Below are 25,173 nucleotides of genomic sequence, written 5' to 3'. Positions count from 1 at the left end.
CTGTCTCTGGTGACTGTGTGTCCAACAGTTGGAAGCCTATCTGTCAAGTTTTATCTTTGTTCTCTGGGTTTATCATTGGTCAGTTATAAAGACTTTTCAAGTGTTTTTTCTCTATTATCATTGTATACATTTCTCCAAAAGCATTTTTCTTCATGCACAGATCTGATATGACTCTCTTACATGCCCAACTACAGTGGTCACCTATTAACATCTAGGATGAAAGATAAATGCTTCTCTTTAAGGTTTTAGGTTCACCACCTCATTGACCATTACTGACCTTCCAGCATGTGGCACTTCAGCCAAACATGTGTGCCTTGTTCCTTACTGCCCACGATCTCCCTTATCCTCCTTCCCCTCATATCTTGGCATGAAGCCTTTCCTGATAGATACTCCCCAGCTGCTGGTCCCACTCCTCTAAAAGGACCTTGAATGCATTTATTTACATGTGCTTAGCACTTTTATATTGATACTCGATGCAATTTTACATACTTATATCCCCCATTAGCATGTAAGCTGCTCAAATGTTGGGGTCATTCTTTGTATCTGTAGCCAAAGCACCCACAGGGCAGTGCCGTAGGACACAGATGTTGGGAACAATGCTTAAATTATGTGGGGAGGGATGAGGCATCTGTGAATGTTATAGGAGGGGAAAGCAGCCTATTTTAGAAAGGAGATATTGAAGTCTATATGCAGAGATGGGAGAATAACTGGACCTTTCACAAGCCTCATTTTCCTCAGCCTCTCAGCTGTTGACTCTTGATCTGGGTTTTGAGGACACCCCTCCTTCCTATCTGAATGCCCCTGTATCAGCCCTAGGTGCTCTCTCCCTCTGTCCCTTGTGCCTGGAATTTTCTCTCTCACTTCTGACCTCCCCAGCTTCAACTAAATTCCACTAATTTAGATTGGGAGGGATTGGGAGCTCCTTGTGGGCAGGGTCAGACTTTGGCCTTCAAATTTTGTATTCCCAGGGCTTAGTAATGACTGGCACGTTTATAGACTTTGGTTAAGTATGCTCAATTATCAATCTGGGTTCTGTTACTCTGTGGCTCCAAGAGGCATGATGGAAGATTACACCTTCATGTATTGATTCCTGGGTAAAATGCCATTTTTACTGGCCAGTCAACATGCACAAGAACCCTGTACAGTTGTTTGGGGTGGCTCAAGGTCCCAATAATCTAACACCTTTTGTTTGAATAATGCTTTTATGCCTTTTACTTCATACCCCATACAATATCCTAATAACCATTAGAATTTTGCAAGAAGCTGGTGTTTCAACAATCCGGCTAGCAGCTTCTGTGGGGGTATAAGATCCACCTACAACTAGCACCCAGAAAGCTGCCAACATGGTGCAAAAGCACAGGTTCTTTTGATCTGCTTTAATAAGGAAAGCAATGTTTTAAGGGGTTGACAAGCCTACTTTAATTCAGCATACAAATATCATTCACTTAGTTCAGGGGTAAAAAACCAGCAGCCTGAACTTCAGAGCAAATACAAATTACAAACATCAACAGACAGACCTTGTCTGATTCAAATCCCAATACATAGTTACCAGAGTTTAACAAAGTCTCAGCATCCGGGTTACAAGCTGGAGGGCCCTTAACTACAGCTGCCCGGAGTCTCCACCTCAGTCTCAGCACCACCACGAGTGAGAGCCCTCCACAAATGGCCCTGTCCTCTCTTCTTACAGGGCTTCAGACGTCATCAAATGTCATCTGAATGACCAGAACTTAGGCTGCTATGATTGGCTCTTGAGTTAGCCCCTCCCCTTAGGACCCTGGGAGGTTCACATCCACATAGGTTAGGTTAACACCTAAAACAGGTTAGAGCCTGGGGCTTAGCCCTTAGTAAGACTCAATGAAATACACTGAATTACTCAAAAGAAATAAAGCCAAACTCTTCAAGGGCACTTGTTGAACTAAATGCTAAGAGCCCATTTTGCTTACCAACACAGCTGGCTTCCTCCCCTTTTCTCCTCCAAAGCAGATTTTGTTTATGAATACTGCTACTTAGCCTTGAGATAGCTAACCCAAATCAATGGCTCTGTAAATTATCACCTTTTTAAAGTAAGGCCTTGGAAGAATTTTAACAAGTTCAAATGTCTGAGCTTAAAATGACAGGCCCATATGCTGTCCACATTCTGAATCCCTAAGGGAGAATTTTCAAAATTGGATATTCTTGAAACAAAAATCACTTACTGTATATAGTACGTCACTTACTACTACTGTTTGCAGTTGTAAAGATATTGGCTCTGCTGGAAAGCAAACAAGCAAACAAGATGAGATGGATTCCCTCAGAAATTCATCATTCAGGGGAGTGGGATGAAAAGTTGGGACTGTCATGAAAATACATGTGCATACCATAGCTTTCAAGTGTATAATTTGTGTATACCTTTTAAGTATAATTTACCACAAAGATGAGTAAGTTAAATTCAGAGAATTCACGCAAAAAGTTTTTAGGTTATGAAGAAAAACATTTATTGAAAAAAATACATTTGCTTAAAAAAAATAATGAACCTTTGATCTTGCCATAAACATAAAAATTAGTTTGGCAAAATTAAGCACATAAAAGGAGATCATTGCCTGGAACATACATGTTCTTCATTGCCTTATTTACAGAATAGCTTGAAAATCTGTGACGAGGAATAATCACACCATTCAATGATTTCAACATATTTTCACTTAACTAAATGTTTCTTCAAATTTTTCTATGCGCTTTTTTTCACTTCTGTAACAATTCTATCTCCTTGATAGGTGGGGTATAAAATTGCCTTAAAATTATATTTTACTATTTGCAAAATGAGTATCTTCTATTTTCTTGATTTCTTCTAGGCTTTAATGTTCCTTTTTGCTGTCTGGTCGCTGTTATTCTATTCAAAACAAAAAACACAAGATATATGTGTATAAATATTTATCTTGTATATGCATTAACAATGATAGATCATGGCATTTCCAATGACAAAGTCATTTAAAAACATTGGCGCTCAAGACCCCATTATCCAACCACAGTACCTGAAACCCAATTTCCTACTAGATCCCACATCCTAGTCCTCTTTTCCACAAAAATTCTATGAGAACATGTTCAGTTTAGGTTTAATATTTTTGTTTTTCAAATCAATGAATAAAAAAAAGGAAATGTCTGCAAGACAAATCACAAGTTAACCTAAACCTTTTAGTTAACATGATCCCAAGCTACACTGGGGTAAGCCTTTCAGTCTATGGATGTATGGACATAACTTCATGTCATTTTTTAAACAGGCTAATGGAAAATAGATAAAATATGGAAACAAATTAACATACATAGAATGTTAAAATCCATATTATGAGAGGCCTAGGTTAGACTTTTCATCATGAAATTCAAGTACAACATTCATTTGAATTCTTAATTCTAACAAATTTCCTATATTCTAATATTACGGTTAATTGAAGGGTTTGGTTTCCCTCTGCTTAATTCTACTACAGTAACCAGAGAAAAGTCTGGAAAGTCATCTCTGTGGCACAAACTGGGGGTCAAGTCTCCCTCAATTCAAAGGCTTTGGATCCAGTCAGGCCTACAGTATGTAGGGGTGGCCTGCAGACCAGCCAAACAAATTGCCAGGATCATACCAGTAGATAAAATCTACACAGTGACTGTAACATAATGAGTGGAAGAAATACCCACACATAAAAATTATGAAATAGTCTGAAAACTCCTAACTATTCTTACAAGAACAAATTCTTGGGGCATTTACCTAATAAAGTAAGGAAGCTCCTTTTGAATATCTGGGGAATTATGAATATAAATTAAAGTTAAATGATGCTTAAGGCTTTCAGGATGGGTGCTTTAAAACGTAGGTAAGGTTTTGATGAGCATTATGGCAAAAAAAAAATATCTCATTGATCAGCACCCTTCAACTATTCACAAGAGGTGTGAAACTCTAAAGAAAGAGGGACCATATAGTTTGCTCTTACTTCACACACATTTGTGACAAGTTAGGTATATACTGTTCTATAGAACTACCAAGGAGGCTGGGAGGAGGGTGGAAAGGAGAGAAGGAAAGCAAATGACAGTAAGAAACATCTATAATAGCGACAATAAGGTCTGGGACAATTGTGGGTCTGCAAACATACTATATCCCAGCATAGTAATTGATGTTCATGATTACTACTCATCAAGGGAAAGTTAAATTACATTTTGAATGCTCAGCTTCAGAAAGCTGAGAAGTGTGTAATAGAGTTTACAAAGGTTTCTATCTGAAGTGGTTAAAAATAATAATAATTTTTGTAAAGCTAGTACTTAAAAGGGTAGAGTGAGGGTTCAGTTATCTGGAAAACTAGCTTATAAACATATCCAAGCCTGATATTACTACTTGGATAAACAAGACAATTCCTAACAAATGCTTGCTTTTCACTTGTTTTTGAAAATAACTAAAAGAAATATGGTTACCTACACTGCCCTACAGTGCTCATTTAAAATTTGTGCTTAGGGAGAAAGCTCAACATATTCCAAAAACACTTAGTCTGCCCCAAGACAGACAAGATGTTTCATTTTTCTAGAAGAGTTGACCATGTCTATTACCAGCACAGAATAAAGTAAAGACTGGTATAAAAGAAATGGTATTATATTTAATTTAAATAAATTGCCCTAAATAGCAAACACACATGCTACCTCATTCCAAAGTCACAGAAATGATTTTTAGATTATCTTATACAAGACTGAGAGTTGAACCTCTACCTTTGAGAAACTTAGCAAAAAATGAGATATGCCCATTAAAAAGAAATATAAAATAGTACATCATACCTGCTTTGAACTTCTGGTCAATGGTTTGGTCTCTTTTAGGGTGTATCTTCTTCTAGAGCCAAGAGTTCTTCTTTCCTGTGAGTTAGGTTCCTCCTGGCTATTACTTAATCTCCTGGACCAAATTTCATTGCCTGATAAAGCATCATTTTCTCCAGTCTGGTTTGTGTTATTTAACGGAGTGCTTCCTTCTCTAAGCAAAGGCTCTGACCCCTGGGTTTCTTTTGCTGATAAAATAGTAGCTTTGAAGTTGCCATGTTGCTGTTCAGCAGATTTTAGAAGATGATTCTCTGAGACGCTATAGTTTTCAACATCAGTTAGCTCTGAGGGTTTGATGCTAGCAGTCCTCAGTTTTCTCCTTTTCTTTGTTAAAAGAGGGGTATTAACTTGCTTCCAGTGTTTGGATTTTTTTGCTGTTACAACAGTAGTCCTGGAGGCAGCAGTGGATGGGCCAACTTTGCTAAGATTAGCAGATCTTTGCAGATTTGTATTACTTCTATTTCTAAGTCTGGTTCCTATTAGGGATGCTTGACTTACTACACCTCCTGGAAAAATCTGAATATTTTCTTTTCCATCCTTCCCCAAGGGTGAGATGTCCATGGTTTCTGGCAAAGGATTAGATCTTATCAGTTCTGTACTATTTTTGTTTCTAAGGGACCTTATTAAAGATACCAGGTCATCAGTCACAACTCCATCTTTTAGCTTATTCTCTGTTTCTTCCTGATTCTTCTCAGTGTAAGCTATCTCAGTTACATTAAGCAAAGGAAAACTGTGAAGTTCCCCATCAGCTTCATTTCTGCTTCCAGTTCTAAAGGGTTGGCTCACTTTATCCTCTGCTTTATTTTCCAGGCTTGAAAACTTCTTTTCATTTGCTTCAACTATCTCTGTTGCACTAGGTACACGACAAATTTCTTTCAGCTGATTAACTTTGTTTCTTCTGTTTCTAGTTAAAGGTAGAATTCCTTCAAGTCCCACTGAATTTTTAAAGACCTCCAGGAAAGACATTGATTTGTCTGCATCTTTTTCTGTGTAAGTTTGGGATGTTGGTACAGGATTAGATCCTTTCAGTCCCATATCCATTTTATTTTTACTTCTAGTCCTTAAAGACATCATTTCTCCATTTCCTGTCATATCATTTAAATTCTTCTGGACTTTCACAGGCTTCTTTTCATCTTTTAGGTAAAGTTCCTCAGGTGTAAAACTGGAAGGAAGCAATCTAACACCTCGACTTCTGCTTCCAGATTGCAAAGATGTTTTTTTGGCTGTGCTCTCTTTCACTTTCTTCTCCTGGAAACTTTTCAGAGGCTTCTTTTCACTCTTCTCTGCATATGCAATCTCTTGTGTTATTGGATCAAATTTGTTTTTACTTCGAGATCTTAATGACATAAACTTCCCTGGAAAGTTGTTATACAATCCATCTGTTTCTGTGGACAATGTATTAGATCCTTGGGATTCCTTATCCACTTTATTTTTGCTTCTAGTTCTTAAAGCTGCCATCTCTTTATTTGGATCGCCATCTTTTAACTTCTGGAAGGCTTTCACAGGTTTCTTCTCATCATTCCCTGTCTGAAGCTCATTAAGTACTTTAGCAGGCAAAGCATTAAGCTCTTGTGATTCCTTAGCACACTTAGATCTGTTTCTAGATCTTAAAGATACCTTTTCATTAACAGCTGTAGTCTTCCACCTTGCTTGTAAAGTCTTAGTAGGTTTCTTTTCCTTATTCTCTATGCATGGACCTGTTGAAGATTTATTTCTACTTCTAGTTCTTAAAGCCACCCCTACTTCATTCACAACAGTCTTTCCCTGGTAGCTCTTCACATTTTTTTCATCATTTTCCATGTGTGACTCATCTGTTTCTCTTGATAAACTATTCAGTTCCTCAACAGTATTATTTCTATTACTAGATTCTAATAGTTTTTTCTGTCCTTTCAACTTCTCTGGCAAACTCTTCACAGATTCCTTTTCATCATCTGTGTATGAGTTATCTGTTTCACTAGGAAACATTTCCTTATTTTTATTTCTAGATCTCAAAGCCATCATTCCTTTATTTATAATTCTTTTTTTCGATGTCTCCTCCTTTAAGATTTTCACAGGCTTCTTTTCACATCCCTCTTTGTGGGATGAAAAGTTATTAATAATCAAACTACTAGATTCCTGTAATACTGTACTGGTTTTCATTCTATTTCTAGATCTTAAAGCTGTTATAATTTCTTTCCTTTCATTCTTTTCTTTGCCTAATATATCCGTTTCACTCAACAAAGGACTGGATCCTTCTAATTCCTTATTCATTTTATTCTTCCTACTAAATCTTAGAGGGGTTATCCTTTCATTTACTTTCCTGGGTAGTCTCTTACTAAGTTTCTTTTCATCATCTTTGTGTGACACATCTGATTCACTAGGCAGTTCTCTAGCTTTGTTTCTAGATCTTAACATTACCTCTATCCCTGAGAACCCTTCCCTCAAGTTCTTCACTGACTTCTGTTCAGAGCTCTCTAAGTGTGACCTATCTGATGAACTAGTTTTCACTTCTTTACCAGCTTGGTTTCTTCTTCTAGGTTTCAAAGGTACCATGCTCTCTGTATTGTCAGCTGGGTCCGAAAACATTATGGGCCCATTCTTCACATGTTCCTCCTTTTCTTCTTTCTCTGAGGGTGACAAACTACTGGCTTCCTGGAGCCCTTTATCAGCTTTATAGAATCCAACTATAGATTGTGAGGTTACCCTGGCTCGACGTCCAACCATCTCCTTCATACTTCTGTCCCAGGAGGTCTTCACAATCTTTTCATCATTATTTAAGTGGATCTTTGTTGAACCAACTGATTCTGTATCAGATTTGTTTTTGCTTCTGGATCTTAAAGATATTATTCTTTGATTGTCACTTGTAGCTTTAATTTCATCCTGAAAACTCAGCAGAGATTTCTTTGCTTCTTTTTTCTCTTTCTCTCTGAACATGTTTTCTGTCTTACTAGGCAAATCATGTTCTTGTACAGCCTGACTAATTTTATTTTTTTGAGTAGATAAAGATAGAATTCCTTGGTCCATAATGTTGTCTTCTAGGTTCAATGAGCATAACCCATCAATTTTAGAGTTATTAGATTGATTTTCTGAAATAAAAACAGATTAGTATGAAGAGAATTTAATTACAGAAAGCTATCAACATATAGTCACCACTGTTAAAAAACAAACAGCCTCTGTCAGGTCAAACACCTGATCAGTCCTTAGATCTACAGATAGGGGTTCATTCCATTTTTCATTTACCCTATGGTTTATCTAGGTGCATTTCCTTTTTACAATGAAGATATCTTTTCTCTCTAACATGAAAAGCTTAATTAACTTCATCTTTTGGACCAAGTTTTATTTACCAATTTTTTATTTTTGTAATTTCCATAGGAGACACACACACACACACACACACGCACACACACACACACACAAAACACATACACACACATATATGTATATGTATATTCCTTTCTATCAAAATGGGCTTCTGATTTAGTTTTAAAGTTCTAGCTACACTTTTCTCACCCCATTTATTCCCCACCTACAAAAAACAAACAATACCATGGGGGAGGTCTGAGATACATGCTAAGATAAAATTGCCCATCTCTGAAAATATTCTTTAGTCTTATGTCAAAAAAGGTTACACCAATTTTATTCAAACCTATTGAATATAAAATATAAATATTTTTGCTTACCATCTTTACAAGGATTAGAGCAAATTTTCTGTTGGCATTGGTCCACGGTTTGGTCCTAAAAGGATTAGAAAATGTTAAGATATATTTTCAAAATTTATTTGAGAATTCACAAGACAAACTGGCCCACTTAATAAAATATAATTTTGACCTACTTTCAAATGTGTCACTATATTATATCTTAGAATTTTTAAAGATGCTACACTAATACTATGCTCACCTGGACAATGTTCACTGCTATTCAAAAAGACTTCTCTCATACTCGTAAAAACTGATTATACCAGTTTCTATTTCAAGATAACACTCTTGTGATCACACCACAGGATGAAAAATTAGCTTCTACACTACTGGAGAACACCTAGATTGATACCCAGAAGCATTATCAGAATCCTTATGTATATGGTGAAAGAAACAAAAATCCAGGCACCTATCTAAAAGTAAACCAATTTCCCACCACTGTAATTTCTTCCCTATTGCAGCCCTAAACTAATAATAATAATCATCTGGACTTCACCTCTAATGGAAAAAAAAAACCACTTCAATACTTGTAATTTAAGAAAAAAAGCTTTAACATAACTTTTTATAACTATTAGTCTTACTTTTTTTCTTCTGCAGCAAATATTTGATAATTTAGAATTTATCTCCTCAAGTCTTCTCTTCTTGAAGGCACTCCTGACATTTATTCTGAAAGTTGACCCTGAATCTTCTAATTCATTTTTTCAAACTCATCTCCTATCATCATCATACAACAATTAAAATAGTCATCATTTAGTTGCTCAGCAGAGCTGGTCAGTTCCTACTTCTAACTCTCCTCTATAGGAACATTGTTATTTCTATTGAAATATCTGTGTAATGTGTGTGTATACATAGCTACAGACACACACATATATGTATGTGCAAATTATTACACTTAAACCAAAAACACTACTTATTCTTTTTACCTTTCCTTCATAGGACATTGCTATTTTTATTGAATTTTATATATATTTATGTGTGTATACCCTTCCTCCCCAATAAATACACAGATACACACACACACACACACACACACACACACACACACACACACACCCCACAGTCGCATATATGCAAATTATCTTAAACTGAAAGAACTGTCGAATTCAATTACCTTGTTTTCTTTTGGTGACTCAAACATCTCTTTAAACCCCATATAGTCTATTTCAAAACTGGATTCTTTTGATTTTGGCTCTGCTTCAAGATTTGAACCTCTGAAATCTTTCATTGCTGGTCTTCTGAGTATCTCTATTTCTTGTAATTTTTCTGAGAATTCTGAATCTATATCAGATATTTCTTGAGGGTCACTCTGCATGATGGTGTTTCCACTGGACATATTTTCTGCCACTTTATCTGGAGTCTCCATAAACATAGTAACATCTGTCAAATCTTCTACTGGCTGTCCCTTTACTTTAGGGGTTCTCATCAGTCTCTTGATACCAGTCAGGTCTTCTACTGGCTGTCCCTTTACTTTAGGGGTTCTCATCAGTCTCTTGATACCAGTCAGGTCTTCTACTGGCTGTACCTTCACTTTAGGGGTTCTCATCAGTCCCTTGATGCCAGTCAGATCTTCTACGGGCTGTCCCTTTACTTTAGGCGTTCTCATCAGTCCCTTGATGCCAGTCAAGTCTTCTACGGGCTGTCCCTTTACTTTAGGGGTTCTCATCAGTCCCTTGATGCCAGTCAGGTCTTCTACTGGCTGTCCCTTTACTTTAGGGGTTCTCATCAGTCCCTTGATGCCAGTCAGGTCTTCTACTGGCTGTCCCTTTACTTTAGGGGTTCTCATCAGTCCCTTGATGCCAGTCAGGTCTTCTACTGGCTGTCCCTTTACTTTAGGGGTTCTCATCAGTCTCTTGATGCCAGTCAGGTCTTCTACTGGCTGTCCCTTTACTTTAGGGGTTCTCATCAGTCTCTTGATAACAGTCAGGTCTTCTATGGGCTGTCCCTTTACTTTAGGCGTTCTCATCAGTCCCTTGATGCCAGATAGATCTTCTACTGGTTTTCCTTTGACCTTGGGAGTTTTAAAAAGTCTTGTGAAACCTGTTATGCTACTATCGACTACTGTAGGCTTTATTTTTTCTTTAGGAGTCCTCATAAATCTCTTAGAACCTATAAGGTTTTCTGTTGGTTTTTTGTTGTCTACTGGTTTTATCTTTTCTTTTGGTGTTGTTTTGAGTTTCCCTAGGCCTGTCATATCTTCTATTGGCTCCATCTTAGGAGTTTTGTTAAGCTTCTTAATACTTGCCAGGTATTCTACTGGATCACATTTCTGCTTCGATGTTTTAGCAGACTTCTTGACCACTTCCATATCTTCTATAAGTTCTTCCCTTTCCTTAGGAGTTCTTATCAGGCTGCTAATCCCAGTCAGATCTACTGATTCATTTTTCTGGTCTGACTTCATGATGGCCTTGTTGACTTTCTCATCTTTGACTGGTTCTTCCATTTGCTTTGGAGTAGTCCTAAGCTCCTTGAGACTTGTGAGGTCTTCTTGTGGTTCTCTCTTTTCCTTAGGAGTATGCATACATCTACTGAGACCTACCAGATCTTCAATGGATTGACCTTTGTGCTTTGGAGTGTGCCTCACATTTACATTTCCGTTGCTTTTGTGACTTTCTACTGGCTCTTTTTCTTTTTCTTTTTCCTTAGGAGTCCTCATCAGTCTTTCACTGCCTGCCACATCCTCTCTTGGTTCTGCCTTGTCCTTAGGGGTTCTCATCAGTCTCTTGACCACTGTAAGATGCTCAGGCTCCCATTTTCGTTTGGGAGTGTTCATAAGTTGCTCCATGTTGGGGAGATTTTCCACTTCAGTGTTTTGCTTCACTGTCCTCACCAGTTTTTTTGGGACTTCGGCATCTCCTGCAGAGCAGACTACTTGCTTTGGGGTCGTCCTGAGATTTTTCTGAACGTTCGCATCATCCCCGACAGAATCTGCCACTTTGTTTTCTCTATCTTCTTTTTGTTTTGCCGCCACTGATATTGTAGTTGCCATCTCTCTGATGCCAGTTGGCTCTATTTTTTCCTTTGGGGTTCTAATTACTTTCTTTGTGCCTCCTAGCTTATGCTTGACTACTATTACAGCTGGTGGAGAAGCCAACACATCTAGAGATACAATATCTGGCTTTAACCGTATCATTTTATTGGCTCCTGTTGGAGAGTACTCTTCCTTTTGCAATGAATTTCTCCTATGTTTTTGAAGCCCTGATGGATGGTAGGTGACAGGTTGCTCTTTATTTGATCCAATTTCTAAGGAAGTTGTGACTCCTAACTGACCTGACATTTTTGGTTTTTGATTTCTTAGGTCTATGTGAATGTCTACAGAATTTTCTTTTGGTTGTTCCCCTTTGTTTGATGGTATTATTGATGGTATTTCAGTAGCTCCCTTGATGACAGAGATGTCTTCTACAATGCTTGCCTTTGAATTTGGTATTGCTGTTGTTTCCAAATGATGTTTGTCTCCTCCCAGGGCTATACTTTGCTCCATACCTCTCCTTGGTGTTATTTTTTGTGTAGTGCTATCTTCAATTTGATCTTCTGGTGTTTCAGTTCTGTTAAGACATGGTGTTGGTACATTTTCCTTTGGTGTATAAGTCTTCATCTTTTTTGAACTCGGTGTTAATATTTCATGATCTGCATCGACATCTGGAAGTGAAATCTTCATTATTTCATCACTTCCATTTTCAGAGATCTCCTGTTGGGTTTTAATGATCTCATCATCTCCTCCCCTTGACTGTCGGTTTCTTGGGGAACGGCGGCATGTAATGCTCTGGCCAGATATCTGTCTTCCTGTGTCTACAATATTGGGTATCATCACTCTCTCTGTTGTAATAAATGGCAGAATAAAGATAATTATGAAACAAAGAATATACTCCCCTCACCAATATGGAGACCAATTCTTTGTAAAATAATGTAGAATTCAAGGTCTACACACCCCAATTGTTTTGTAGTCTCATGTTTTCCTGGCCTATTTGATATTTAGTAAAGAGTTGCAAATCTGTGCCTAGCCAGGTAAAGCATATGTAGACACGTGTTACATTACATATAAATATAATGTAGAGAACATACATAATAAGTTATGGCTAGTTTGGCTGGAATACAGAGTACACGAAGAAGGGCAATGTGAAACAAACTGCGTTTCAGGAGTTTGAATTTAATCCAAAAGGACCAAGGAAGCCAACTTAAGATTCTTGGCATACTAGCCATACTGTGGGTTAGACCCGCACTTTAGGAAAACAACTGAAAACTGTGTGAGTGGAAAGGGAGTCCATTAGAAAGGTATTTTCACAGTCAAGGCTAGTGGCCATGTGAGTGAGGGAAAAAAGGAACTGTTTGTCCTTGGAGGGAGAACTGACAAGACCTGGCAACTGATTCCATAGACCCCCATGGGGTAAGAGTGAAATCAAAGATTGTTTGTACAGTTGTTGAATACAACTTACAAGAAAATATTTAAACTTACAATATATATAGATATATCACAAGAATGTCTAAATTAACATTTAGACAGTAATTTATATTTACATTAATCACATTTAGGCATTAATGTAAATTTACATTACATTAACATCTGAATCTACATTTAGATGTTAGTTCTTCCTATTCATCGTAAAATAAAAATCCTGCCGTACAGATGTATAATGCAGTTTTGATTCAGCGAGGGCCCAGGATCTTCGGGGTTGAAGGTTAGCTATGCCACTCATAAAACCTCTACAGGCATGGAAGGGGCTATGTTTGACATGGGAAGAGAATGTATGTGGGGCTACCATTACAAATAGTAACTTGCACCATTCCAAAATTTCATAAAAGAAGAAAAAAAAGAAAACTAACCAAAGTCATCTGAAGTAGGTCCTGAGGACTCATCATATCCTGCAGAAGATGAAGACTGTCCTTCAGACAAAGGTTGTAAAGTTGTACCAGTCTCAGGAGACTGAGGTTTTGTAGGGGTTTCAAACATGTCTGCTAATCCTATTAATGAAGAAAAGAAGTGACATTAATGTAGCTATAAGAGTTATTATAGCTATAAGCTATAATATATGCATATAATGTGTACAATTACACATACATTACATATATGTATTTTTTAAAAAATGTAAACAAGTCATATTCTACCCCACTTCCAAAAAGAAGACAGTGAGACAGCGTGCCCCCCAACCCAAGGCACCTCAGTCAAACTAGGCTGCAAACCTTAAACAATGCAACAGAATACCCTCCACTCATTAAAGATTTTTTCTCCAAGTCCAGGGCACCCAAACCTAGGCTGTGAACTCCATTCTCCTTTCCTGTTCCCTCCCACTGGTTTTCAGTTCTTTTTCTGACTCAAGTTTAGCCACAGTCTGCCTGCTTCTCTTTTGTTCTACTGAGTCACAATCACCTTTCTTCTTCCCCTGAGCACATATACAACAAGAGACAGCTTACCCCCAACCCAGAGGGCTGTGTAAAGGGGGCTAATGCCACTGAGAATTATAATGGACCAGGTTTGTTTGTAGCTGAAAAGAGAGGCCATCCCACAACAGTAACACTCAGGATCCAATTACAACTGGCCAGGACTTCAAGAGAATGCATGCTACCCTTTTTGCCAAGTCAAGGAGCATTGTATCAACTCTTTTGAAATTGTGCTTCCACATGCACATTTTGGTAGATGATCTGCCTGCATACATGACACATTCTCATGAGACCTTCTGCACTTTCTCACCTGTTAAATCCTCATTCATATCCATTTTAGGGTTTAAAACAAAGTTGTTTAGCATCCTACAGGGCCGTATAGGCACAGTCACTTTTTCAGTATGAGCCCTCCCGATCACTATGGTGCGTGGCGAGTTTGCATGGCCTGTGCTAAAGTGATTCTGAGCTTGATTTACTGGCTTCTGTAAAGTAAAAAGAAACATTTCCAAAAATAAATTCAGTATTTCTTAAGGTTGCTCAGATGATACTCATAAGTACACAAGTGTAGTTTGTAATACATATGTAATACATATGTATATGCACACACATATATAAACACATATTATATATATGTATAACATGCACACACATGTAAAAATGCTCTCCACATTTCTGTAATGTACCTTGGGGGTTATTAACCTCTTCTGCTTTTTTATTATTCGTCTCTCAAGACCATGTTTTACAACACCTGCTTGTGGTTTTATAGTACCTAATCTCACCACATCTGCCCAAGAGTGTACAACTGTTAAGAAAAGTAACAAACAATAAAAAGAAAGTTATTCAAACAGAAGATAAATTAACATTTTGTTTCAGAGAAAAACAAAATCTTCCTAATACTGGTATTCTCCCCCTCTTTCTAAGTCATCCAACTAACTTCAAGGTCATCCTCTCCTCCAATTTCTTGCTGGGCACATCCAGCCACTTGCCAAATATTGCCCTTTATTTCTCTCTCCATATCTATCACACCCAACTCCTCTTTCTCTTGATTTCACAAATACCATATAGCAGCAGGTATGTATCTAACAAGCCCTCCCCCTTCCACTCTCACAGCAAACACATTCTAACAGGTGCCTAACTCCTGTTTTCCCTTTTAATTTCTTTCTTACAGTAAAGTTGCCAAAGTGATTTTTCCTAAACCCAGCGCGTAGACTGACCATGTTCTCACTCCTCCTGTTATTTTTGCTAAACTATAAGCAATTTTCTCTTTCTATCCTATCACTCCCATAAGATTACCAACCACTCTCTGATCCAGCCACATCTGGCCTTCCTCACTGTTCCTCCTATCTCTTGGTCTCTGTGTTGACAAGACTATAAAAGCTCTCTGAAGCCAGGGACTGCCTGCTCCCCCACAATGCTTGGGAGCACATGATCCCTCTTTTTATTGTAAGAAACATTTTCAAAACCCCCTCCTCCCCCACCTCCTGTAAAAACCATTTTAAAATGATTCCCTGCTCAAATACCCATGAGATTGGCTTCAGATGCACCACTTCTCCTCTTGGCATAAATTGTTTGCAGGGTATCAAATTGACTTCTTCTTCCAGAGGAGAGTCTCCTAGAGCATGATGGTGTGTTCACAATCTTCCGGGGTTGGATTTCAATAGGAACACAGTCTGCACTCTCATCCATGAGATAAGATTGAGAACTGTCATCACTAGAGGCCACAGATGTTTTTTTCCTAGGACTAGTCGGCAATTCTAGTGACAGGTCTTGTACATGCAGCGTCCCTTCCACTAGACTGTCGGAGGAAGGCTTTTCTTCTGGGAGTTTAGAACGCTCCTGCTGAAATGGACATTATTTTTTAGTTTACGTAAATTACGAGATCTGCTATGGGTTTCCCTAATAAATAACTGAATATGGCCAAGGTGCATCAAAAGCCAGCGACAGACATCTCCTTGGAGTCTGACAACACAACAATAATCCCTACTACGGAGGCCATTTTCTGCAGTGGCACCCTGAGACTCAACAATCTTTGGGGATAAAAGTCCCCAACAGCTGCCAGTCAGCACTGAGGACAGGATACAGCCACACGTCTCTCCTAACAATGCCAGCCATCATCCTGAAGACATGATTAGTTTAGTTTAGGCCTTGCCTTCCTAGCAATGAGAGCTACCCAAAGGTGGAAAGGATTGCTTCCCTCCAAGGCAACTGGAGGTAGCCCAGGTCTTCAAACAAAGCCTATATGGCCAGCCATTTGTTAAGGTATGCTGGCAAGTTCAGGTAGCAGTTGCTTTAGATGGCTTTAAAGTTACACCGGACCACTGACATCAGCTTGAAAAGCACAGAAGAGCTTTCCCATCATTATTCAAGTCACCAAAATTACTAGAGCTCTGTGATTCAGATGAACTGTCTACCACCACCCCAGTGGCAAGCAACCATAACTACAGGGGTAGGTCATATTTTAGGAAAAGAAAATGATAAAGTTATTACGTTGCTTAGCAAAATGATTCATTGGTTTACCTAGCAGCACTCTCAGCTTTCTCTTTTCACGATGACCCTAGGAAGTAGGGACTATATTACTCACCCCTAAGTATAAAACTAATAACAACAGCGTCACCGAGCAGAGTCCCACAAACTCTGAGTTCAATGCTTGTGGATTCTAGACAACCTAAACATGGTTAGAGTCTGAGGGTCTGATTAAGTCAGAATGTGTGTAATGGGCAAAAAAGGTTTTATTTTGTGCATCTTTTCATACTATGCATGATGGCAAATATTAAGTGAAGTTCTGTATCTCAGCCTTTTTTAAACACTGCAGTAACCTAACAGCCAAAATTTCATAGCAGACTTATAGAAATTCTGGGCATTCGAGTGTGTTCACATGTCTCCTATCAAGACCTGATGCTCCCCTTTATGCTAGGATACCCTGAATCATTAGTGTATGAAGGCCAACATAACCATAAATAACTGAGAGCTCTCATTTAAAGATATTCACAAGAAACCATTTTTGAAGATAGGATAATATACCACTATCCTTGTTAAAAATGTAGTTAGAATGGATCATTAGATAAACGCAAATTTAAAATATGGACAGATTCTTGTCTAAAATATCGTACCTTAATTATTGGTTTTTTCAGGACAGTTCGAGGAGGACAGTTTCCAAATGATGTTCTTCTTATCCCTGGGCTTTCTCCTTTTTTAAGAGGTGTATTGGGAGGTAAGTTTTCATCAAATAATTCAGGTTTTAGATGGACTCCAAAAGAAACCCTCCTCCTTTTCGCAGATGATCCATCACTTTCGCTGACATCTTAAAAAAAGACATATTTGTATACACATTATATGTATGCTTAATATACTTAGCTCCAACACCTTGAACAAAACCAAAAAGATATGAATACACATACTTACAAGCTTTAAAAAAAAAACATTGGGATTGTGCAAGAATCAAAGACACTCTCCTCAGAAGAGGATGTTTTGTGTTGCCTATAAATCCAACTTCTAATCTTCCTGAAAGCACTATTAAAAGATGCTGGGGGTAGGGACTTTGGGAGCAAAAAATTGGTTACCTAAAATGTCCTCCTCTTGATGGCATCTTTGGATGGTTATGGTAGGGTGGGTAATGAACCTAAAATTCATCATTTGATTTATTGAAGAGACAGGAAACAATTTTGGGAGAGAAAGAAGTGATCCCATCAAGCCATCAAAAAACTTCCACTGGCTACAAAATAAGAACCCAACTAAACATGTCTTTATGTTTACATATAGACTACTACACAAATGGCAGGAACTAAATATAAAATCTCTTCAGAAATTAGATTCACTTAGCTTCTGAGAAGTTTGGTAATCGACACATGAAGTGGAGTCTTCCAAATCACTGCTATAAATAAAACTGACTGCTATCAGGTGACAGACCAGCCACCCTAGGTGCTTCATCACCACCTAACGACTTGTCACAGGTGGACAAAAACATACTGCTCATTTTTAGCTTCCTCATGGGCTAACTTAGGAAGAAATATTGATGGGGCTTTTGGTACTGATTTGAAACATCTAAACAATTTTGTAGTATGGCAAATTGTTCAGTAACATTGCTTTTCTTTTTGAAACGTATAGAGTGGGTTACTAGATTCTAGGAAAAGATATACTTTGGAAGTTTTCAATTCTGACAAACCTTCGAAATCGAGTTCATCTTGAATTTTCTTTACTATTTGCTCTGAATTTGAAGCTTTCTTTGGAGTAAGTTGGTTCCCACTCTTCCTTCCCTTGAAGCTTCCTTTATTTTTGCCCAAATCGACAGTCTCGCCTGCCCCGTTAGAGTCACTCTCTTTGAGGATGGGCTTCTCGGCAGGCATGGCCTTGCTTTCCTGGGGCTCTAAAGGCTCTCTCCCCAGTTTGGGGAGTCGACCACTCCCCATCTCGGGACTCTTGGTTTGGGACCGCAGCCTGTACAAAGAATGCTGACTCTGGGGCTCCAAGAGGGGCCCTACAGGGGCCGACCTCCTTTTATCTTTCCCATTTTTGCTCTTTCTTTTCCTTGAATTCTCTAGTTCTTCACTCTTCCTCCGCTTTCGGGGAGCACCCAGCTGCTGGAGTTCTTGGTCTTGTGCCTCCCTTATGGCTTTTTTATCGTTCCACTCTTCTAAAGAATAGTTTTTGAAGGAGTCCTCAAGCTGCTGTTCACCCTCTTTGGCGCCAGAGATGGAGAGGCGCGTTAGGGTCTTGCTCCCGTGCAAGGAGGGTTTGGAGCTGAAATGAGGGAGTTCTGTTCCCCACTCTCTGCCATCTGTACTGACTAGGCTTGTGGGCCCTGATTTTCTGCTGCTACGGTGCACACAATCACCTATTTGTTGGCACTTACAGCTTAATTCTTCTTTCATTAGGCCAAAGAGTTTCCTAAAAGGAGAGAAATGGTGTTTCTCACTCTTCCCTGGGTGTTCAAGGGTTGAAAAAAGGCTCTCATCTCCTCCACAACTGTCACTGCCTCCACTACTGATGGACACAGCTGTTTCAGTGACATTGTTGGTGCTTTCCTTCTCTTCTTTGTTTTTTAAAGTTGGAACCTTTCCTGTAAGATGTTCTTCCACATTATCTGAAGCATCATCATCATTCTTAGATTTACTCGCATTTTCTTTTTCTTCTAAAGAATGTATTAGTGGGAATTGTTTTGTACTATTTTCTTCAGTGTATTTCATAGGGATATCTCTGAAAGACTTGTCTCTCTTTTGATACTGCTCTGTATTTAAAAAAAAAAACCACAAGACCTGAAAATATTTTCTTAGAATATTAATTATTACTAGTAATTCAATACTTGAAAGTAAAATGAAAAACATTCCTCAAATTACTTTTTAAGTTTGTCTTTATATGAATTCTTTAAAACAAACACAACCCCCCAACCTAACTACTGAAAATGTTTCCCCAAACGAGTTTCATGTATAACTAACAATAGCCTAATAATAGCCGTTTATACTGAGGTCCTTCTATATAGTTGTTAAATATTATGAATGCTCATTAAATATTTTGTTATCTACTTTCCAAGAGGAAAAAAAATCATGTAAAAACACTGTTGAGGACTCTGTAGTTTCACAACTAGACTTAAACAACCAAAATGATGCCGCTTCACTTACAAAAACCCAACAACGAATTCAATTAAAATCCCAATTATTGCCTCTCTCCCAAACAAGTCTTGTCTTACCCCCACATAGGGTAAGATATATATTATATGCCATAAAGTAGGTTAATTCAGCTCATATACTTGTATAAAAATGGTCCTAACAAGGACCCTCAAATTCTACCCCATTATCTGGGTCAATGCCAAAATGTTAAGTACTACTAGATTTCGATTTATTTTTTTTCCTTCATTTAGTTTTAGTTCTAACCTATTGTTGAGCAAGGTTCTACTGTTGTCCCTCCCCACCCCTCCACCCTTGTCAAAACATAAACAAGGAAACAGTTACTGACCAGAGCCCAGAACTGAGGAGCTTCGGGATCGAGTTGGTGTCACCTATGAATTGGTAACAGGTGATAATTAATATTTACCTGTAATTTGTGACTAAGGAGAATAAAATACTATGTTATAAAGATACTATGCCCTCAATGACCCCTTATCAAGCTAATTCAATTCCTATGATAAAGCTAAACAACCATTATCTTAGTGAATAAATAAACTTTGTTATAAAATTCTTTGACTGTCAAGGGTACATGACACATATAGAGTCTGTCTATAATTGCTTACAACATGCAACATATTACACATGAGTTTTTATTCAGCTTATTTTTGTATCAAACGTAATCAATTAGGATCCACGTTATAAGAAAAAAAATCCAGACTTTAACATGATGGACAAGAAAATATCTGATTAATGTCTGAATCTTTTACAAATGTTAGTGTTAAAATCACAAATTAATTGTAAGTGTTAGCAACAGAATTAAAACTGCCACCCGCCATTGACTGATCAAAATTCTAGAAGTGAAAGCCCAGAAGTATTGGAAGACCTACAATGGCAAAACAGAAAAACACACTTCCATAACTCTCACCTCTTTGTTTCTTGGTTCTGAAGGCCTTCTTGGCTTTCCTTCATTTTGAAAGCCATTTTCATATTCAAATCTGAAGAGGGTAAGATGACTTTAATGATGGATTTTAAAATGTTATACTAAAAAGTCTCACATATACAACAAAATACAATACACACTTGCACGTGCAAATAAAGTTATTAAGCTTAAAAATTGGCATCCAAGTTTCAGTTTTTTCGTACTAAAAGGACAATTAATTATACTCAGCTTTTTCCTTCCTTCTAGATACTGGTTATTCTAGCTAAGATATGAGAGAGGAGAAGCTGGTTCTAAGATGGGAGTATCCTTCCCTTCTCAGTGCTCCCCAATATATCTTCAGATTGTAATTGTAACCAGGTGGCACAGTGGCAGACCCAGCATTGGAAGAGGAAAGTTTCTAATATGATGCTAAATCCTAAGTCTGGACCAAACTACAGAAACCAACACTAAAGCCAAATGAAATAGAACTTTTAACCACAGGCCCATTTCACTGACCCCATTATGAGCACCTGCCACCTTCAAAAGGTTCTGATCCAAATCTGAATACATCCTTCTCTTTGAGATATTCAAGAGGAGTTTCTCCTTATCAGTGAGGGTTTGCCCTCCCAATACCCCCACTTCTTCTTTCCCTCTTTAAAAGTCATTTAATATTGAAATACATGCCTGTCTAGGTTGCTGGGAAACAGCATGCAAACATGGCTGATAATTCTCCAAATCTTAGTAATAAAGTTAATAAAAATGTTGGAAACAGCTAATTATGAAATAACACCATAACTCTTACAATAGAGGCTGTGTGTGTGTGTGTGACTTTGCCAATTTTCACCTACCTGAAAGAACGGTCAAATATGGTAATTAAATCTCCATGCTGCAGCTTTACAGGATGAGAAAAGGTAGCTCCATTTAGCTGAGTTGGATTTGCAGAATTTAAATTAATCAATACAGCCTAAAAATGAGACAATTTTAGTAAATAAAACTGAAATAATACCTAAGAAGCAAAATGAAAGTCAAATCACAAACCCATACTTGCCTCATCATGTGGTTCATTAAATTCAATCTTGCATTGCTGCTTGGATACTACTGGAAGCTGGAGCCGGATGTCACACTCAGTATCCCTTCATTCAAGAATGAGTTTTAAAAGAGTGTTTTTATTTTATGTTTTACTTATAAGAATTTCAGAAAAAAGCTAATTTTATGATACAGAAGTTTTGATATTCCTGTTGCTGCTACCCCTTCACACTAAATGGTGGAATGAATATATCTTTTAAAAATGAAAAGCTGTTCATTCTTTCATGTGAGTAGTATTTAAACCATCAACAGACATGTCTTTATTAAATGCCTAATGCCTACTGTGTGCCAAGGTCTGTGCTGAATGCTACTATACGGGGCACCACAAAGCAAGCTTTCAAAGCAGAAGCAGTTAAAAGTTGGTAGAGAAACAATCTTCATTTTCCATTTCACTTCAGGAAATTAGAATTCAGCCTCCTAAACACTGCCTGTTGGTCTCCTTGAGACTGGGCTGGTTTTAAGTGGGACTAGAATTTTCTTTTTAAAATAAAACTATAAAAATGTTGGCTAACAAATTGCTAACATCTAAGCAAACAAGGGACCCTACACTGAAGTCAAAGACATTACTGGCACACTCTGCAAACACAACTAAAGGGCAGTCTCTCCCCAACCTACCTAGGAAAAGTTAAGCCTACAGGGAGCCCTTTTTTTCCTGCTGATTTTTGGAGGTGCAGGTTAACAGTGAGCCCTGATGAAGTAATCAAGCTAGGGAGGGAGGGAGGGATGGGGGGGGAGAGGGGGAAGGGGAGAGAGAGAGAAAGAGTCCCTACCCTCTTTTAGTGAATAGCATGCTATACAAAGCTGCTTTCATCACTATCCATGCCAAGAAACTGACTCAATTCTTTCCCTAGTATTGTTAAAATTATCTCATAAATGCGATTCACTAGATGCAACTGTGATACCTAAGTGTTAGCCTGGAGTCAGGAAAACCCTTCAAGTTTAGGAGGGACTCAAAACCCTTAGCCCTTCTGCCTGCCTCAGAATTTCCTCAACTGTAAAAGGGGCATACATGATACATCCGTACAGCATATCTTGCATGATGCCTGGGCGTAGTAGGTAATAGAAAAATGCTAGCTCTCATTAAAGTTCTGTCTGTCAACCAACATGGGTTTGTGTAAGGAGTAAAATGGAAAACAAAATCATAGCCTGCTAGTGTCACCACCTGTTGTCACACTGTAAAAACAGAGGGAAAGAAAGGACATCCTGAGTAAGGCAACTTCTGCCTTGGATCAGGAAATGGTCTTCATTTGATCTCTCTTATAGAGTAAAGTAACCACACGGTGGTATGTGAATTAATGACGAGTTAAGCACACAAGAATGATCACTTATGATGACTTGAAATTATGCAGCCACCTAGAGAGCACACACTCACGTCCCTTCATGGGGGCGCCTAGGCTGTCTTTTCTAAGGTCAGGGGGCTGCATGCAGACTGAGGGAAGTGCTCCTATCACCTTAAGTGCAATTGGACCATTCCCCTACAAACAGTGAAGCCTCCTCTCCCCAACAAGGCAAGGGGATTTCCGACAACAAAACAAGGTGCTCTGGATCTCCTCTGGCCAGACATCTCTGGGGGCCTTGAACTTGACTAAAGGGGCAGGGTGCTTAGGCTGGCCAGTTGCACATACCCAGGATTTTAATAAACACATGCACACACTTTTAATCACCTTTATGGCTTAATACTAAGGTTTTGAAAATGCATCCAAATGTTTCAGTCTTTGCCAATACCAGTTTGTTTGGCATCTTTCCAACAAAGGAGGGCAGTTTAGGCTCAGTTAATTTTGTGGTATATTTTTTTAATTATACAGTTTGGTCAAATCTTTTGTCAAAATCTCTTTGCCATGTGAGAGCGGATGCAAGAACAGGGAGGGGTGGGGCAGAGAATAAAAGGAAAGAAAAGAATGAGGCAGAAGTAAAGGAGGAAGTTCCAAACAAGCGACCAAGCCAGGTGCTAGCCACCAGCAGCAGACGTTTCCATTTTGCTGTGACACCCCATTATTCACCAAAGAAAGAATAAGATTTTGAGTTCTCACCTTCCAAACAAACAAGTTGTTTGATTTAATGGATACCGGTAACCATCAGTCCCTGTCCTTTTAATAATAATAACATATCCAAAAGGATTCATTTTCCACATTACAACAAAACCCTGAAAAAAAGAATTTTAATTTTACCACTGCTTCCCAAGAAACAATTTACAAAAGTTCTGTTCTTCCTTGTGAAAAAGAATGATTCACACAGGAAAATAACACCCCTCCTCAAATTGCCTTTTTAGAGCCGTAGAGGTCACCAAGCCACTTTGAGTGACGATGGGGAGCAGACTGTCCTGGGACCCCCACCCCAAGTTAGATGTCATGATCGGACAGATGAGGGGTCCCTACCCCAGGTTAGATATCACAATGGGACAGATGAGAGGGTCCCCACCCCAGGTTAGATGTCAGGATCGGACAGATGAGGGGTCCCTACCCCAGGTTAGATGTCAGGATCGGACAGATGAGGGGTCCCTACCCCAGGTTAGATGTCACAATAGTACACATGAGGGGATCCCCAACCCCACCCCGGGGTAGATGTCACAACAGGACAGACCAGGGGGTCTCCACCTCTGGTTAAATCTCACAATAGGATACATGAGGGGTCCCTACCTCCATCCTAGGTTAGATGTGACAATGGGACAGATGAGAGGGTCCCTACCTCTTGTTAGATGTCACAATAGTACACGGGAGATGTTCTACCCCCACCCAGGCTAGATGTCAGGATAGGACAGAGAGGGTCCCCTACCTCCGGTTGGATGTCACAGTAGGACACATGAGGGGTCTCTACCCCCACCCCAGGTTAGATGTCACAATAGCACAGATGAGGGGGAGGGGCAGGGCGGCCGGCTCGGTGTCCAGTGGCCAGAGCCCAGGTCTGGGGTCAGGAAGACCCTTCTCCCTAAGTTCACATTCAGCCTCAGACACCAAAGCCGGGACCCTGGGAACCCACTTCACCCTCTTTGCCTCAGTTTCCTCTGAGCTGAGAAGGCAGCGGCCAGGAAGGGGGGCACACGGCCCAGCCACACCCGGAAGGGCAGCCCCCCGCTCCAGACCCCGGCGGCGGGTCATCAGTTATCAGAATGGGGGGGGGGGGGGCCGGAGCCCTGGTCAGACCAGTTCGGGGCGGGGGCCAGGCTGGGATTCTGACCCAGACCCTCCGCTAATGGACAGCACAGCCTGTCCACCTCCCTCCCACCCCGCTTCTCACTTGGAGTCAAGCCGACCGTGGGCCGGGGCCGCCACGCGCCGACCCCCGACGACTACGGTGCCGGGCTCCCACCCGCTGACCCCCAATTGTGGCCCCAAAGACCAAAGCGCTCAGGGGGCGCGTCTGGCCTGAGATAACCACGGGGGACCCCGGGGGCTCGTGACGTCACAGAGGGGGCCCCGACTCCTCGATCCCAATGCGGAGGGTGGGGGAGGGGGGGCGCGGCCGGACAGACCCCGACTGGACCCCCGGACGGGGTGGGGGTGAGGGGCAGGGGTCCGCCGACCGGTCCCATGGGGGCGGCAGTCCGTCCGGCCGCAGCCTCTCTTACCTTCCTCACCTCCGACCTCGTGGTCCGGCGGCCGCTCCCTCCGCCCGTCCTTCCGTCCGCGGCCCCGCTCAGGCCCCGGGGTTCTGCTCGTCTGCCCGCCGCTGCCACACTGCGGTTCCCGGTGTATCCCTCCGCCTTCCCTCG

General features: G+C 39.7%; 1 protein-coding gene across 1 annotated transcript; it reads right to left on the bottom strand.

Annotated features, from left to right (window-relative positions):
* Positions 1-2,553: 2,553 nt before the first annotated feature.
* MKI67 (marker of proliferation Ki-67) lies at positions 2,554-25,095 on the bottom strand. Its single transcript, XM_036736144.1, has 16 exons — positions 25,030-25,095; positions 23,495-23,607; positions 21,427-21,511; positions 21,227-21,342; positions 20,385-20,454; positions 19,809-19,851; positions 18,022-19,083; positions 16,970-17,160; positions 15,380-15,695; positions 14,543-14,661; positions 14,170-14,341; positions 13,305-13,442; positions 9,598-12,299; positions 8,472-8,526; positions 4,777-7,877; positions 2,554-2,866 (listed from the first exon to the last, which is right to left on the bottom strand). Exons 2-16 carry the CDS (start codon positions 23,593-23,595, stop codon positions 2,825-2,827), a joined length of 8,313 nt encoding a protein of 2,770 aa, XP_036592039.1. The 5' UTR covers positions 23,596-23,607; positions 25,030-25,095; the 3' UTR covers positions 2,554-2,824.
* Positions 25,096-25,173: the final 78 nt, after the last annotated feature.

Source organism: Trichosurus vulpecula, chromosome 8, assembly GCF_011100635.1.
Source record: "Trichosurus vulpecula isolate mTriVul1 chromosome 8, mTriVul1.pri, whole genome shotgun sequence".
Taxonomy (NCBI): Eukaryota; Metazoa; Chordata; class Mammalia; order Diprotodontia; family Phalangeridae; genus Trichosurus; species Trichosurus vulpecula.
This window is presented reverse-complemented; position numbering and strand designations above follow the sequence as displayed.

Coding starts and splice junctions, on each gene's coding strand:
- MKI67 (XM_036736144.1), bottom strand. CDS start 23,595: ATGTGGAAAATGAATCCTTTTGGATATGTTATTATTATTAAAAGGACA. Junction 15,696..16,969: donor TGAAAAAACCAATAATTAAG/GTACGATATTTT, acceptor CCATTTCAGCAG/GAGCGTTCTAAACTCCCAGA. Junction 13,443..14,169: donor TATGAATGAGGATTTAACAG/GTGAGAAAGTGC, acceptor CTTCATTAATAG/GATTAGCAGACATGTTTGAA.